This window comes from Budorcas taxicolor, chromosome X, assembly GCF_023091745.1.
Source record: "Budorcas taxicolor isolate Tak-1 chromosome X, Takin1.1, whole genome shotgun sequence".
NCBI lineage: Eukaryota > Metazoa > Chordata > Mammalia > Artiodactyla > Bovidae > Budorcas > Budorcas taxicolor.
In genome coordinates this window covers 140,736,842-140,755,086 of record NC_068935.1, presented here as the reverse complement: position 1 = coordinate 140,755,086, position 18,245 = coordinate 140,736,842, and the positions used below count along the sequence as shown (strand labels likewise).

At 49.8% G+C, this 18,245-nt stretch overlaps 1 protein-coding gene across 1 annotated transcript in view; it reads left to right on the top strand.

Annotated features, from left to right (window-relative positions):
• PRKX (protein kinase cAMP-dependent X-linked catalytic subunit) overlaps window positions 1–17,965 on the top strand; it is a 55,284-nt gene extending 37,319 nt beyond the window's left edge. The window contains exons 4-9 of the mRNA XM_052663613.1: window positions 5,419–5,538; window positions 11,046–11,141; window positions 12,952–13,009; window positions 14,865–14,942; window positions 16,658–16,806; window positions 17,821–17,965. Of these exons, the coding sequence (XP_052519573.1) occupies window positions 5,419–5,538; window positions 11,046–11,141; window positions 12,952–13,009; window positions 14,865–14,942; window positions 16,658–16,783 (478 nt within the window). The 3' untranslated portion in view covers window positions 16,784–16,806; window positions 17,821–17,965. The remainder of the gene's footprint in view (window positions 1–5,418; window positions 5,539–11,045; window positions 11,142–12,951; window positions 13,010–14,864; window positions 14,943–16,657; window positions 16,807–17,820) is intronic.
• The last annotated feature ends 280 nt before the right edge of the window (window positions 17,966–18,245 follow it).

Here is an 18,245-nt window from a genome sequence, read left to right as displayed (position 1 = left end):
CTCACGGTGGTGCATGGGGTTTTCACTGCCCTGTGTGATGTGCAATCTTCCTGGACCAGGGATGGGACCCAGGGGACAAAGCAAGGAAGCAGGGGTGATGACAACCTGTGACCACCCTCAGCGGTGGATTCCCAATCTCTGAACTTCCAGGGGAGGCCAGTTTTTTTTTTTTATTATTAATTAATTTTATTATTTAAAAATATATTTATTTACTTATTTTTGCTTATACCAGTTTATTACTACCCACCCATCTCCCTGAACCCTCATGGACGCGTGCTGTCATGTAACCCTATGGGCTGCAGCCCGCCAGGCTCCTCTGTCAATGAACTTTTCCACCTAAGGATACTGGAGTGGGTGGCAATTTCCTTCTCCATGATTTATTTTTTAATTGAAGGATAATTGCTTTACAGAATTCCATTGTTTTAAATTTGTTTTTAGTTGAAGGATAATGGCACTATAGTATTGTGTGGGTGTCTACCAAACATCAACATGAAAGTCCTCTTTTTTTTTTTTCCAAAGTCATTTTGTTTGGAAGCTTGATTCCAAGAAACTGTCAGTAAAATGCTTCACAGATTCGCTGGGTGATCAGTTGGCCCGACCGTCACCAGTTCCCAGCTGAGAAATCTGTGGTTCTGAGAGGTGAGACGGTCTGCCCGTATCCCCACAGTTGCCAAGCGATAGTGCTTTATGGGTTTCAGGATAAGTTTATTTCCCTTACCAAGAGCCTCTGTTAATGGAAGCACCTCAGAGGGGCAGTGAGGAATGAAGGCTTGCTGTGGGGACCGCTTGTCTGCGTTGGACTCGTGTGTTTGCCCATTTCTAGAGGGTCGGAGTGAGTGTGTAGATTGGGGTCACCCCTGTGTTCCTGGCGTTGCTCATCTCATCTGTGAAGTGAGAGCTGTTCCTACCCTGTAGGGTGAGAGGTAAGGATGGCTGGATCTGCTCGTTGGAAAGTCTTTCCTAAAGACAGTTCCGATCAGGTAGTGAATGTGGGGTAGAGAGTCAGTGCTTCTCAGTTTATCACGTGCAACCTCCCGGCACCAACGTCACCTCGTAATTCTCACCTTCACTGCCATCACGACTAGCAGCAGCAGCAGCAGCGTTATCAACGTCACCACTGTTACCACCGTCAACATCACTGCCGTCAATATCGTCACCACCATCATCATAGGATTATCACCATCAACATCACCACCGTCATATCAGCATCACCACCACCATCAACATCACCACCACCACCACATCATTTTCACCATCAACATCACCACCGTCATATCACCATCACCACCATCATTAACATCACCACCATCATCTCAGTATCACCACCATCACCATATCGATATCACCACCACCATCACCACCATCATTATCACCATCAACATCACCACCGTCATATCAGCATCACCACCACCATCAGCATCACCACCACCATCAACATCACCACCACCACCACATCATTATCACCATCAACATCACCACCATCATATCACCATCACCACCATCATTAACATCACCACCACCACCACATCATTTTCACCATCAACATCACCACCATCATTATTACCACCACCATCACCATATCGATATCGCCACCACCATCACCGCCACCATTATCACCATCAGCATCACCACCATCATTACCACCACCATCACCATATCGATATCGCCACCACCATCACCACCATCATTATCACCATCAACATCACCACCGTCATATCAGCATCACCACCACCATCAACATCACCACCACCACCACATCATTTTCACCATCAACATCACCACCATCATTATTACCACCACCATCACCATATCGATATCGCCACCACCATCACCGCCACCATTATCACCATCAGCATCACCACCATCATTACCACCACCATCACCATATCGATATCGCCATCAACACCACCACCATCACTAGCATCACCACCCTCATCATATCGTTATCACCACCATCGTATCAACATCACTACCATCACATCAGTATCACCACCATCATCACCATCAATCTCACCACCATCATTAACATCACCACCGTCACCGTCAGCATCACCACCATTATTGTCGTCACCACCACCATCACCAGCATCGTGATCACTCTCCTTTGCTGTGGACTGCATGTGTGTCCCTGCAGAATCCGTGTCTTAAAGCTCTACCCCCCGTTGTGACTTTACTTGGAGACACTCTTGTTGCAGGGAAATCAAGGTCAGGTGATGTCACGGCAGTGCGGTCTTAGAAGTACAGGACGTGCGACCCTGGAAGACATTTATTACCCTCCCCAGTTCTGAAATCCACGACCTGAGTTCCTGATGACGGTCTCTTCCCGGCTCATTCTCACCGTGTCCTCCCGTGGTAAAGGGAAATCTCTGTCTGCCTCCCTCTTCTTACGGGGACGCGAGTCGCTGGGTTAGTCCCAATCTTCTCTTGATTACATCTTCCAAGACCCTGTTTCAAGCAAGATCACATTCACGGGTTCCAGCCTTTCGTTAGGACTTTTGGGTGGAACCCAGCTCAACCTAGTGTGGATGCCACAGTGGGCACTTGGGAATATGAACGTAGCACCAGCTGGACGTCTGTTGTACAGACCAACTGCGCTCTCCTTGGATAACAGCCTCCTACCCCTGAAAGTGTTAGTTGCTCAGTCATGTCCGACTCTTTGCAGCCCCATGGACTGTAGCCCCGCCAGGCTCCTCTGTTCATGGGCATTCTCCAGGCAAGAATACTGGAGTGGGTTGCCATTCCCATCTCCAGGGGATCTTCCTGACCCAGGGATTGAACCCGGGTCTCCCGCACTGCAGGTGGATTCTTTACTCTTTAAGCCACCCGGGAAGCCCCGTGTCGTAGTGGAAACGATAACACTGAGAAAAAGTAACGGCGGTGGATATCACCTTGCCTTCTCTCCACGAGCTGAGTGAGTGAAAAAGACCACAGCAGAGCGTTGATAATTCACAGCCGGGACCAGCACTTTCCCCCCAGCATCGACAGCCGTCCGTCTTTCTCTTCCCATGTTTCTTACAAATCACAAGCTTGTTTCTAACAATGGATGCCTCATGTGCCCAGGAGGATTGGGAAAATTTTTTAAGTATAAAGAGAATTCTCTTAAAGGAAGAAGACAAACTGTTCCCGCTTTTCCGTAACTGTCTGCTACGAACGTGAGTGTACACAAGTCTCTTCAGCGCCCCGCTTTCAGTTTTCTTTGGGGATATTAAGTGAGGACTGACATTTCTGGGGCTTGTGGAAACGCTGTTGCAACGTTTCACGGAACTGCAGTTCCGCTTCGAGATGTAAAGTTTTACAAAGCTTTGCTCTATTCTGAAGCTGTTTCTAGCAATTTATGCCTCTCTAGCTCCTAAGAAGCGTGGAGTCTTTTTGGAATTGGAAAAAGCTTTTGCTTCAGAAAGATACGGAGAAGGACATGACAACCCACTCCAGTATTCTTGCCTGGAAAGGTCCATGGACAGAGGAGCCTGGCGGCCTGCAGTCCGTGGGGATACATGACTGAGCAGGCGTGTCTGAGGTTGGAGGGAGATGGGTTGGTAGCCATAAACTGGCAGAGCTAAAAAAAGAAAAAGGTGTCAGGCTACCTGAGTCTACTTGGAAAACTGCTAAGTCGTACAGCCTTCGATGTGTGGGTCCCTCAGCTGAGGTTGCTGCCAGAGACTCGACTTTCCGCGCATAAGCGGAGACACCACACCTGGCAGGTATAAGTTAACCTTCCTCCAGCTGGTCTGGACCTCACAGCTGAGGCCCAGGTTTCCAGCCGCATTCAGGCAACCTTGGATGTGCCCCCAGGCTGGAAACGCAGCTCTAACGGGATCGGCCCGCAGAGCTAAAGAATTTCCTGAGCCAAAGCAACGAGGTGGTGATAGTGTTAAAAAAAAAAAAAAAAAAAATGCCTGCTGATGCAGGCGATTTAAGGGGAGGCAGTTCCTCTGCTGGGTCCGCCTTCACTCGTTGGATCTCCGGCTTTCAGCCCGATATGCTGCGTTGTGGTCGTTCCGTTGCTCAGTCGTGTCCGACTCTTTGCGACCCCACGGACTGCAGCCCGCCAGGCCTCCCTGGCCATCAGCAACCCCCAGAGCTTGCTCAAACTCATGCCCATCGAGTCGGTGATGCCATCCAGCCATCTCATCCTCTGTCGCCCCCTTCTCCCGCCGCCTTTGGTCTTTCCCAGCATCAGGGTCTTTTCCCGGCTGTCCTCTAGGTGGGGCCAAATGCTAACTTTCCTGCAGGTCTCGGCTCATCTGGGAGGGAAAATCATTTCCAAAGTTCTCAGCCCTGTTTCTACCCCAAATATCCCAGAGCCCCTTAGCCTCAGGATTTTTGAATGGCGCTGCTGACACTAACGTGTCAGTGAACCCACAGAAGCTCAGCACACACTTGAGACCTTCTGCAGAGAGGGCAGAAAAGATGCTTCACTGGTACAGCGGGCTTCACAAGTCAGTGGCTTGAATCTGTTTTCATAACGTTTTATGGGAAAACAGGATTTTGGAGGTTTTGCTTCCGAGCAGGGAAGGGAAACACCAAGAAAAATACACGGCCGTGATAACAGGACTGTTATTTCGAGTCTGTTTTGCTTAATGAATGTTTATAAAAGGAAGCAGGGCTTTCCTGTTGCTCAGACTGTAAAGAATCTGGCTGCCGTGCAAGAGACCCGGGTTTGATCCCTGAGTCAGGAAGGTCCCCTGGAGGAGGAAATGGCAATCCACTCTGGTATTCTTACTTAGAGAATCTTACTTGGAGAAGAATCACTCCAAGAATTCTTACTTGGAGAATCCCAGAGGAGCCTGGTGGGCCACAGTCCATGGGGCTGCAAAGAATTGGATATGGCTGAGTGACTTACATCATTTCGTCATGATCATAAAAGGAAGGAACTCAGGGAAGACAAGGTTATTGTCTTTATGTGTGGGGTAGGACCTGCTGGACAGCACAGGCAACTCTGCTTAGTAATAACCTTATGGTCACCAGGGGGAAGGATGGGGAGGGGATAGTTGGGGAGTGTGGGATGGACATGGACACACTGCTGGATTTAACATGGAGAACCAGCAAGGACCTGCTGGACAGCTCAGGGAACTCTGCTGAGTGGCAGCCTGGATGGGAGGGAAGTTTGGGGGACAGTGGGTACTTGTGTTTGTGTGGCTGAGTCCCTTCGCGGTCCACCTGAAACCATCGCAACATTGTCCATCGGCTGTATGCTCATATGAAGTAAAAGTTGAAAACCTTAAATTGAAAAAAAACAACTGTTTATAAAAGGAAAAACGTCACAGAGGACAGCGTTGCCGTGTTTATCCACAGGGTTGGGGTCTAAGGCTCCGCGTAGATTAATTCAGTGATGTAGCCTCCCCGCTCCTGAGGTGCAGGCGTCGGCCAATCACAGCTGAGTTCTGTGGACCCCACCTCCATCTTCTTCTCCCACAGGACGTGGACCCTCTGTGGGACCCCTGAGTACCTGGCCCCCGAGGTCATTCAGAGTAAGGGCCACGGCCGAGCAGTGGACTGGTGGGCACTTGGCATCCTGATATTCGAGATGCTCTCAGGGTGAGTACCCTTTCCGTGGGGAAGATGCCTGTGGCTCCCCGGCCTGTTCACTTGCTCTGGGGGGCTCAGCCCCTGGGATTTGGTGCAGGGGGGTCAGGGATGGACACACTTGGGAGTGGGGTCTCCCCTAGTTCCCTGGGTGCTCAGCCCCTGGGATTTGGTGCAGGGGGTCAGGGATGGACACGCTTGGAGTGGGGTCTCCCACAGTTCCCTGGGTGCTCAGCCCCTAGGGTTTGGTGCAGGGGGTCAGGGATGGACATGCTTGGAGTGAGGTCTCCCACAGTTCCCTGGGTGCTCAGCCCTCAGGATTTGGTGCAGGGGGTCAGGGATGGACACGCTTGGAGTGGGGTCTCCCACAGTTCCCTGGGTGCTCAGCCCTCAGGATTTGGTGCAGGGGGTCAGGGATGGACACGCTTGGAGTGCGGTCTTCCGAAAGTTTCCCACTGTAGGTGATGATGATATGAACTGACCATTCGGCTTGCTTTCTAGAGGCAGCAGCAGGAGCTTGGGGGACCAGCAGGGCGTGTCTGTTGAGATCTTTTGTCTCTAAATGTCCCTGTCTGCCAAGAGTGTACGATTCATCACGCACCGATCACTCCGGAGTGATTCCCAGAGCTGGGTGTATATGTTAGCGATTGAGTCGTGTCCAACTCTTTGCGACCCTGTGGACTGTAGCCCACCGGGCTTCTGTGTCCGTGGAATTGTCCCAGACAAGAATACTGGAGTGGGTTGCCATGCCCTCCCCCAGCGGATCTTCCTGACCCAGGGGTGGAACCCGAGTTTCCTGGATTGCAGGCAGATTCTTTGCCATCTGAGCCACCAGGGAAGCCCCGAGCTGGGTAGCGGGCATGTTGGATAAAGAAATGCTCTTTCGGACATTCGGAAGGAACAGCGCTGCAGAAAGGAAAGAGTGTGTTCTTTCTGAAAGCCCCAAACATGCCTCGGGGAATGTTTGGAATTGCATTTACCTCCCCGATCCAGATTCTGTATCAGCATGATTAACCACTCGCGCCTGGCGTTTTCGTGAGGTATTGCTAGGAATTCCATGAGGCGGTAAAGAATCTGTCTCCAATGCAGAAGTGGAAAGAGTTGGGTTCGCTCCCTGGGTCAGGAAGATTCCCCTGGAGAAGGGGAATGGCAGCCGAGTCCAGTTTCCTCGCCTGGAGAATCCCATGGACAGAGGAGCCTGGTGGGGCTACAGTCCACGGGGTCGCCAAAGAGTCGGATACGACTGAGCGACTGAGCCCGCACGCACACGTTTCCCCACACCGGGCAGACAGAGCAAGTGTCTTCCCCATAGACGTCCGTGCACTCGCTGCTTCCTGGCCGTCCTGTGCTCACACGGCTCTTTTGTTGGGATGCTGTGCTTGGCCGGCAGGCAGAGGAGGAGGGATTGTCCGCCCAGGACTCCTCCCTGCCCCCGTCTGCCCCTCCTCCGTCCCCTTGCCCTTCTTCTGTTCTTCTCTCTCTCTCTTTGCTCACACGCGCCTCTGTAGTCAATCAAATAGACAAAAAAAAAAAAAAATCCCTTCCCATGCACCCCAGCCCAGGAAGTCCTGGTCAGAAACACAAGACTGAAATGCATTCCCTACGGTATCAGAAATGCAAAATGTAAAAAGAAATGCAAGAATCATACATCTTTCTGCGCCTGTGTTTGATCAGTGTTCCAGACATGTCCCAGCCACGGGTGGCTGTGTTCCTTCCTGAGCGTTTCTGACCAGCAGAGGGTAGTGTTACCCGAGAATTGAATCCCGCTGCCCAGAAGACGTTTTGCTAGACTGGACTTCCTGTGTCTTCTGTTTTTTTACTCTGTATTATTACGGAGCGGGGGGTGGGGGGGGAGGACATGTAATTTCATGGAATATAATAATATGGAATATCGTAGCAAAGATAACGCTGGAATATAGTATACGATTGGAAGATACGTTGTTGGAAGATAATGGGATATTATTAGGACATTCGGGGTTTCCCTGGTGGCTCAGACAGTAAAGAATCCGCTTGCAATGCGGGAGACTCGGGTTGGATCCCTGGGTGGGGAAGATCCCCTGGAGAAAGGCATGGCGACCCACTCCAGGATTCTTGCCTGGAGAATCCCATGGACAGAGGAGCCTGGTGGGCTACAGTCCATGGGGTCAGAAAGCGTAGGACATGACTGAGCGACTGTGGTCTTCTACTATGGGAACCTACATATTCTATAGTGTACTCGAATATCCTACAATAGAAATTATTAAAATACAAGAGAGAGAATTAGAATACAGTATTAGGTTAGAATGATTATTAGAGTTACTATGTAAACACAATTGTTAGAAGTCTGGTATTTCAATACACTGTATCCTAGTCATTGCGCACGACTGAGAGACTGAACTGAACTGAACTGATCCTGCTGCTGAGTCGCTTCAGTCGTGTCCGACTCTGTGCGACCCCATAGACAGCAGCCCACCAGGCTCCGCCGTCCCTGGGATTCTCCAGGCAAGAACACTGGAGTGGGTTACCATTTCCTTCTCCAATGCATGAACGTGAGAAGTGAAAGTGAAGTCGCTCAGTCGTGTCTGACTCGTAGTGACCCCATGGACTGTAGCCCACCAGGCTCCTCTGTCCCTGGGATTTTCCAGGCAAGAGTACTGGAGTGGCGTGCCATTGCCTTCTCCGGAACTGACCCTCGTAGTATCGTAATAGGATGTGTGTTCTGTGTTTGCCAAGCATAGCTTCAGTCGTGTCTGAGTCTGTGACCCCATGGACCGTAGCCTGCCAGGCTCCTCTGTCCACAGTATTCTCCAGGCAAGAGTTCTGGAGTGGGTTGCCATGCCCTTCTCCAGGGGATCTTCCTGACCCAGGGATCAAACCCGGGTCTCTTGCATTGACAGGCGGATTCTTTACCTTCTTAGCCACCAGGAACGTTGAGATAGGTCAAAGATGTCTATAAAAAAAGATGACAGATAGATTGATGGGGAAAAAAATTGCAAAATTGGCATATATATATATATATATATATTTGTTGGTGGTTGGGGGGTGTCGCGGGTTACATCCTCTGAGGCATGTGGGATCTTCCCGGGTCAGGGATTGAACCCATATTTCCTGTGTCGGCAGGTAGACTGTTTACCACTGACCCACCGGGGAGGCCCTGATGTGCATTTTTTTAAAAGAACATCTATTTGGCTGAATTGGGCGTTAGTGGTCAGTTGTAGCCGGTCAGCACTTTGCTGGCGGCCTGCAGACACTCAAGTTGTGTAGCTTGGACCCCGTGTATGCAGCACATCGGGCTCACTTGCTCCACAGTCTTAGCTCCTCGACCAGAGATGGAACTGGCGTCGTCCGTGTGGTAAGGCGGATTCTCAACCACTGGACCGCCACACAAGTTCCTGGCTGTGCATTCTTTAAGATGAAATTCTTGAGCTTGCCTTTATGGGGCAGTACAGGTGGTCCTTCTGTCTACAGCTCACCACGGCTGATGTCAAGATGCAAGTCGTGCCCACGTGTGTGAACGGCACTCACTGCCTGTTTTATTAAGACCATCGCTATATTGTCAAGTAATTATCCTCCAGTTCAGTCACTCAGTCATATCCGACTCTTTGCGACCCCATGGACTGCAGCACGCCAGGCCTCCCTGTCCATCACCAACTCCTGGAGCTTGCTCAAACTCATGCCCATCGAGTCGGTGATGGGATCCAACCATCTCATCCTCTGTCGCCCCTTTCTCCTCCCGCCTTCGATCTTTCCCAGCATCAGGATCTTTTCCAGTGAGTCAGCTCTTCGCATCAGGTGGCCAAATGATTGGAGTTTCAGCTTCAGCATCAGTCCCTCCAGTGAATATTCAGGACTGATCTCCTTTAGGATGGACTGGATGGATCTCCTTGCAGTCCAAGGGACTCTCAAGAGTCTTCTCCAACACCACAGTTCGAAAGCATGCATTCTTCGGCGCTCAGCCTTCTTCACAGTCCAACTCTCACATCCATACATGACTATTGCAAAAGCCATAGCCTTGAGTAGATGGACATTTGTTGGCAAAGTAATGTCTCTGCTTTTTAACATGCTGTCTAGGTTGGTCATCCTTCAGTTAAATTAGTCAAATTAAAAAAAAAAAAAAGGCTTAGAAGGAGGGAGGCTTCCCTGGAAGTCCAGTGGTTAACACTGTGAGCTTCCACTGTGAGCTATGTGCCTTCTGTCCCGGTCAGGAAAGGAATACCCCATATCCCATTCCATGCGGCCAATAAATAAAATCTTGGAAGGTTTCCATTGGATTAAAGATAGACACTTGAAGATAACTTTCACATATGGGCGGGCTTCCCTGATAGGTCAGTTGGTAAAGAATCCGCCTGCAATGAGGGAGACCTGCGTTCGATCCCTGGGTTGGGAAGATTCCCCGAGAGAAGAGAAAGGCTACCCGCTCGGGGATTCTTGCCCTGGGGAATCCCATGGACTGTATGTGTAGTCCGTGGGGTGGCAAAGAGTCGGACACGACGGAGCGACTAACACACACGTCAGATGTGGGCGCCGTCTTGGGCCGCTTTCCGCACTCCGACGTCTCGGCCACACGTTCCATCTGCTTTTTCTCTCAGGCTGCATCTGTGAGCGCTGCCTCGTGATGACTTTTTTCCGCTCGTTAAAGCTACTGCCCGCATACCTTTCTCATGATGGTGGCGTGTCACGCCAGCTTCCGCGGGGCTCCGTATGCCGTATTCTCCGGGAGCCCGTGGAGGAATGTATGACGCGTCTTCTCCCGGGCCTGTTTCTGAATGGAAACCATCCCGCAGCGTATCCTCATTCACAGCCACCGCCCAAGGCAGGGATACGAAGCCCCGGCCGCTGTTGGAACCGGCTTCTGGCTCCGGGGGCGGAGGGCCGACCTCGGGGGTTTATCTACTTCAAGGCGTCCACACTCGCCGAGGGCTGGGTGGCCTTGGCCGCGGTAGGTTCGCGATCCACGGAAGCTGGTTACTCTGGAAGTACAACTGGCCGGGTCAGTTGTCGTTCTGAGACCGTAATGGGCTTCCCAGGTGCGCTCAGGGGCGAATGACTTGCCAGCCAAGACAGGAGACGCAGGTTGGATCCCTGGGTTTGGAAAGATGCCCCTGGAGGAGGGAACGGCGACCCGCTCGGGTATCCTGGCCTTGGAGAATCCCATGGACAGAGGAGCCCGTGGGGCTGCAGTCCACGGGGTCGCAAAGACTCGGACACGACTCGACGGCTAAACAACAGACGCAAGTGGCTCTGTGTTGTCTGGCTAGTCACATAGCCTCGTGGTCGTGGCCTTTTCTAGCCTTGCCCGTCGTCTGTAGTTGGGACAAAGTGCCTCCCGCTTGCCCTCTTGGAACCACGCCTTCATAGCGGGTCCCGAGTCATCCGTGATTCCAGCGTGAGAGGAGAAAGCACACACCGCAAAATAAAATTCTCTTCTGCCCCTGGCAGGCGGAAGGAAGCCATGCTTATAAAGCCTGCGGGTGTTTTTTTTTTTTTCTCCCCCCACACACACTGGCCGCTAAAAATAGACGTTTTAATTTTTCTAACAGGTTTCCTCCGTTTTTTGATGACAACGCCTTTGGCATCTATCAGAAGATTCTTGCTGGCAAGATAGACTTCCCCAGACATTTGGAGTTCAGCGTCAAGTAAGTCAGCCGTCCTCTCTGGTCTTTGGGGGGCGTTCATTTCTAAAGCCGGTGACAGACCCCCAGTGGAGGCATCCTGCCCGGCTGGGTACCATCCTGATTTGTTCCTCTGAGCTCAGCTGACGCTCTCTGGGTGGGTCATCTTTTCCCCCCGAAAAGGGGAAAGCTTTTCATGACTCTGTTGGGATGACATGTCCTCTCTTCATGACTCACAGCCATGTTTTACATCTTTTGAGAGAATGGGTGTATTTATCACCAGCGAATAAAGGCTGTTTGTCATCATATTGAATAAGGAAGCAGCTTTGTTATTCGAGAAGAAGGCCCTTGTTCCTCCCAGCTAGTTTGGTGGCTGGTGCGGGCCTCGATGACTTGGGATGACTTTGCACGCTAAGTCGCTGCAATCATGTCCAACTCTCGGCGACCGCATGGACTGTAGCCCGCCAGGCTCCTCTGTCCGTGGGATTCTCCAGGCGAGAATACTGCAGTGGGCTGTCATACCCTCCTCCAGGGAGTCTTCCCGACCCAGGGATCGAACCAGGGTCTCCTGCATGTCCTGCGTTAGCAGGCAGATTCTATACTGCTGAGCCACCGGGGAACCCTTGTATAATGTAAGTACTATGAGTGATTACGTTACTTGAATAAAATTTTTAAGGGGGAAGTAAAAGGAAATGATTTCTTGAAACACGCTTTGACATAATTGTGTTGAATCCTCATCTGCGGTGTGAATTCAGGCTTCTCTACCCTTCTGTGTTGTGATTTTTGTTGTTGTTGTTGAGTCGTTCAGTCGTGTCTGACTCTGCGACCCCATGAACCGCAGCACGCCAGGCTTCCCTGTCATCACCATCTCCCGGAGCTCACTCAAACTCATGTCCATTGAGTTGGTGATGCCATCCAACCATCTCATCCTCTGTCGTCCCCTTCTCCTCCCGCCTTCAGTCTTTCCCAGCATCAGGGTCTTTTCCAATGAGTCAGCTCTTTGCATCAGGTGATCAAAGTATTGGAGCTTCAGCATCCGTCCTTCTGATGAATATCCAGGGTTGATGTCCAGTGAGTCAGTATTCTGATACCGTCTGCTATTTAGAAGGAAAATCTCAGTGACCCAGCACACACAAAAGTACTTCTCTTGCTTCCAGGACGGCAAGGAATCCAGACAAGAATCCCACACATACGTAGACCCACCGGGCAAAGCGTTGATGACTGATTTTGGTAGAATCACACATTCTGTAGTTGGCCGCGGTTGGCCTGGCAGGTGTATTTGAAATGAAGGTCAGACATCCCCAGGGCAGACAGGGTTTCTCCAGCTCATGTTCAAAGGCTGTTCATCTCTATGATGATTTGATCAACCTCTGTGCCTTAGCTGGGTTGCAATTCTGCATCGCATAAATTGTCTAGGTTATTTAGGAACAGAAAATGATGAGAAAGGGCCTTCCCAGGTGAAGCTAGCTGTGAAGAACCCGTCTGCCAACTCAGGAGACATAAGAGACGCAGGTTCGATCCCTGGGTCGGGGAAGACCCCCTGGAGGAGGGAACGGCAACCCACTCCAGTATTGTCGCCTGGAGAATCCCACGGACAGAGGAGCCTGGCGGGCTGCAGTCCACGGGGTCGAAGAGAGTCAGACAGGACTGGAGCGACTTAGCCCTCAACAGTGGTGAGAAAGACTAGAAGACGCTTAGCCAACGTGAAGGCTGAATCACAGGCCGGGTGTCCTGTATGGTGTGGATTTTACTGCTGTTGACCTGCTGTGTTTGCGTGGGTCCGTATCAACGTGTCTGTGTTTCTGTCTCCTTGCCCCCGCCCCGGCCCAAACAGGGACCTCATCAGGAAACTGCTTGTTACTGACAGAACGAGGAGGCTGGGAAATATGAAGGTCAGTATTTGTATCCCTATATGTGGAACGGTAACGGCTTCCCATGTAAGGTTCATGGTATAAAGTCTGCCCGCCAATGCCGGGGATGTAAGAGACTCAAGTTCCATCCCTGGGTCGGGAAGATCCCCTGGAGGAGGGAAAGGCAACCCACTCCAATATTGTTGGGCTTCCCTGGGGGCTCAGCTGGTAAAGAATCTGCCTGCAATGCGGGAGACCTCAGTTCAATCCCTGGGTCGGGAAGATCCCCTGGAGAAGGGAAAGGCAACCCACTCCAATATTCTTGCCTGGAGAATCCCCCTGGACAGAGGAGCCTGGAGGGCTACAGTCCACGAGGGTCGCAAAGAGTCGGACACGACTGAGCGTCTCGGCACGTATTAAGTGGTACTCACTTTAAATGCCTCTCATCTGACTTGAGGCATGTCAACAATGGCAGAACAGTCTTACCCTTTCATTGGCCAAATTTCAGATTTGATTCACCCAGAATCGTGTCTCCTCAGCTCTCCGAAGAAGTCAGTGACTCAGCAGTGATCTATAAGTTGACGAATCGTCACTTCTTTATTAACTTATACATTTTTTTTGTTTCTGAATATTTTTAAAAATTTTCATTGACGGATAATTGCTTTACGATACTATGTTGGTTTCTGCCACACGTCAGCCCGAGTCCATCATAGGGATACCCATGTCCCCTTCCCCGTTGAACCTCCGTTTCGTCATTCACATGCCTTGCAGTTTACCCCTTTAAATCCGACAGTCGGATGGCTTGCGATATGTTAGCAAAATGATGCACCCGTTACCACAGTTTTAAAGAACAGGCTCGTTCCTTCCAAAAGAACCCAGTAACCTGTAGCTAACACTTCTCTGAGGTTTCCGGACTTCCCTGGTGGTCCAGGGCTTAAGACTCCAGGTTTCTGCTGCAGGTGACGCGGTTCTGATCCCGGGTTGGGGAATTAAAATCCCACACGCTGCAAGGTCTTTTAAAAAAAAAAGAAAAACCCGTCTCTCAAGCGTGACATCCTCGATTTGCACCGTAGTCACGTGACTTAATCTCTGGGCCGAAATGAGCAAACGACATCATTTTGTGAGCCTCATTTTATACGTTTGTAAAAGTAGGTCAGGTGGTAAAGCTTCCCGCCTGCAGTGCAGGAGACCCGGGTTCTATCCCTGGGTCGGGCAGACCCCCTGGAGAAGGAAATGGCAACCCACTCCAGTATTCTTGCCTGGAGAATCCCCATGGACAGAGGAGCCTGGCGGGGCTACAGTCCAGAGGGTCGCAAAGAGCTGGGCACGACTGAGCGACTAACACGCTCACACACACAAAATGAGCGTAGCTTCAGCTGAAGGAAATCGTCAAGGTGAAAATCCCACTTTACATTGGGACGGCCTGAACCATAATTGCCCTTTAGTCTTTGGGGCAGTATACGCGTGAACAGCATGTTGCTGTTTAGTCACTGAGTCGTGTCTGACTCTCTGCAACCCCATGGAGTATAGCCCACCAGGCTCCTCTGTCCATGGGATTCTGCAGGCAGGAATACTGGATTGGATTGCCATTTCCTTCTCCAGGGGATCTTCCCCGCCCAGGGATGGAAGCCGTATGTCCTGCCCTGGCGGGCAGGTTCTTTTACCCCTGAGCCACCAGGGAAGCCTGAGCTCCATGACTGCATTTCTTTCTGTCGTGACCAGAAGCATATAATGACGCTCACATGCCTTCCTTGGTGCTTTTCTCTGGGGACAAAGGCTCGATTCATGGCGAACCCGTGTTTCTCTCTGTGTGGAATCCTCCAGAGCTTGTCTGTGCTCCGTGCTTTCCCGTCCTGCCGGCCTTCTCTGCGCTGATGACGGCTGTTCCTTTTTGCAGAACGGAGCCGAGGACGTAAAACAGCACCGGTGGTTCCGGCTCGTGGACTGGGGCGCAGTCCCCGAACGGAAGCTGAAGGTACGGCTGTACGTCAAATCTGCCGGCTCGTACCCGGGGAAGCCTCAAGCTCTCCTGAACACAGACGCAGGTTCAGTTGGTAAAGAGACCTCCTGCGATGCAGCCATGCCCGGTTCCATCCCTGGGTCAGGAACATTCCCCTGAAGAAGGGACGGGTAAACCACTGCAGTATTCTTGCCTGGAGAATCCGACGGACAGAGGAGCCTGGGGCGCTGCAGTCCACGGAGTGGCCAAGAATCTTAAAAGAACATCTATACCTTAATCGAAAAATACAAAACAAAAGGATACCAATGTCAGTAGTTACATCAAAGATAAGTGGTCCCAGAGCAGCCTCACAAGTAAAATCATGAAAGTTTGAAATGTGAGACTTATCAGAAGGTGACACAGAGCGAAAAGGCAGGACGCAGATAGACTTGCTCGATGGACAGTTTCTGCAAAGCTTCAACGTGCAAAAACACAGTGTGTCCAAAGTGCAATTAAATGAGGCATGGCTAAATGTAACGACTTCCTGGGGCAGACTTGCTCCATGCAGGGTTTCTGCGAAACTTTGATTACATTAAAAAAAAAAAACCAAAATAAAGGAGGATGTACATGTGTGTGCGCGCTTAGTCACTGAGTCGTCGTGTCCGACTCTTTGCGACCCCATGGACTGTGGCCCACCAGGCTCCTCTGTCCATGGGGATTCTCCAGGCGAGAATACTGAGGTGAGTTGCCATGCTCTCCTCCAGGGGATCTTCCCAACCCAGGGATGGAACCCAGTCTCCTGCATTGCAGGCGGATTCTTTACAGTGTGAGCCACCAGGCAATCCCAAGAACACTGGAGTGGATAACCTGTGCTTTCTCCAGGGGTTCTTCCCAACCCAGGAATGGAACCCAGTCTCCTGCATTGCAGGCGGATTCTTTACCAGCTGAGCTATAAAGTGCAATAAAACTAGGCGCACCTGAATGTAACAACTTCCTGGTGCAGACTTGCTCCATCCAAGGTTTCTGCAAAGCTTTGATTTATAAACAAAACAAAACAAATCATAGTATCTGTATAGTGCAATAAAACTAGGCGCACCTGATTTATAAACAAAACAAAACAAAACAAAACATAGTATCTGTATAGTGCAATAAAACTAGGTGCACCTGAATGTAACAACTTCCTGGTGCAGACTTGCTCCATCCAAGGTTTCTGCAAAGCTTTGATTTATAAACAAAACAAAACAAATCATAGTATCTGTATAGTGCAATAAAACTAGGCGCACCTGATTTATAAACAAAACAAAACAAAACAAAACATAGTATCTGTATAGTGCAATAAAACTAGGTGCACCTGAATGTAACAACTTCCTGGTGCAGACTTGCTCCATCCAAGGTTTCTGCAAAGCTTTGATTTATAAACAAAACAAAACAAATCATAGTATCTGTATAGTGCAATAAAACTAGGCGCACCTGAATGTAACAACTTCCTGGTGCAGACTTGCTCCATCCAAGGTTTCTGCAAAGCTTTGATTTATAAACAAAACAAAACAAATCATAGTATCTGTATAGCGCAATAAAACTAGGCGCACCTGAATGTAACAACTTCCTGGTGCAGACTGGCAAGGTTTCTGCAAAGCTTTGATTTATTAGAAAAACAAAGTATCTGCAAAGTGCCATAAAACTGACGCATGGCTGAATGGTGAACACTGTTCCTCTGTAACCACGATGCTGTATCTTTGATGGTTCCTCAGCCCCCGATTGTCCCCAAGCTGTGCAGTGCGGACGATACCTCCAACTTCGAAACGTATCCTGAGAACGACTGGACTTCTGCCCCGCCGGTGTCACAGAAAGAGCTGGATGTCTTCAAGAATTTCTGAGCTCGGGACTCCCCGCCTGGAAGGTATATCTTTATTTTATGTATTGATTTTTGAAATGTCAAGGCACCTTTTAATTTCATTCATTCATGATATCACTTGAAAGTAAGTGAAAGTGAACGTGTTAGTCGCTGAGTCGTGTCTGACTCTGCGACCCCGTGGACTGTAGCGCAGCAGGCTCCTCTGTCCATGGGATTCTCCAGGCAAGAATACTGGATTCGGTTGCCATTCCCTTCCCCAGGGGAATCTTCCCAACCCAGGGAATGGAACCTGGGTCTCCTGCATTGGCAGGTGGGTTCCTTATCATCTGAGTTACCTGGCAAGCCCTGTATCAGTTGAATTCTGTTTATTTTTAAATTTCTTATATATATATATATGTTTTTTTTTTTTTTACATATACATGTATTTCTTCTTTCTCAAATTCTTTTCCCATATAGGTGATAAGAGAGTACTCAGCAGAGTTCCCTGTGCTCTATGTTGGGTCCTTGTGGGTTGAACTGATTTACAAAACAGAAGCTGACTTTAGATTGTGAGTCTGGGCCCTGTAGTTTTTTCTTCATCATGAAATGTTTTGTCTGATGGTTTTGTCCTATGGCAAAGTACCAGGAAATGGGGACCCACTTTTGTTTCGGGGCTGAATCTCTTTTCAAATTGTGGACGAGATTGGGCTAGTTCTATGGAACATGGAGAACCCACCTTTTAAAAAAAAATTCTTTCCATTTTCTTTATGTGGCATTCTCACTCCGTAGAATTCAGGCTTGTGGGTCTTTGCAATAAAAATGTGAAAGGAATCTTTGGCTTCTTTTCTGCCACCGTTGTTGTTACTGTTAAGATGACAAATGGTACCCAGGTGTTTCGAAAATTTAACAAAATCCAGACTTCCCTGGCACTCTGACGGGTAAGACTTCACGCTTCCAATGATGCAGGTTCAATCCTTGCTTGGGGGAATAAGCTCTCTTGTGCCACACAGGGCAAGCAAAAGATAAGAAAGACTAAACATTTACAGAAGTAACCAAATCCTCTGTTTCATTTCATGCCAGTCACAGGGTGATCTGAGCCTGCCTGGGACACACGGTGGCCCCCATGCCGACCCGAGGAAGCATCTGTCTTCTTCTTGGAGTAAGGATGCTTCCGCATTTGTATACGCCTAGATGTGTATAAAGAGATTGCACAGCTGTTGACGTCCGTGGCCCTGGAATTATTTAATCTACTGGAAAATCGGCTGCACAGTAGGACACTTTGAACTTTCGTTTGGTTGGAGGTTTTCTTCTTTTTAGCCTCGTGTGTTCCTACTGGAATATCTTGGTTTCGTTTTTTTTTTTTTTTTTTTCCTCCGTCATAGACTTGACTTTTTAAGTTTGAGCTGAACTTGTTCAGATATAACCACAAACTGTGTGTGTGTGTGTGTGTGCGCCTGCTCGTGTCTGTGTATAAAAAAAGGCGGTATGCTTGGAGCACAGAAATT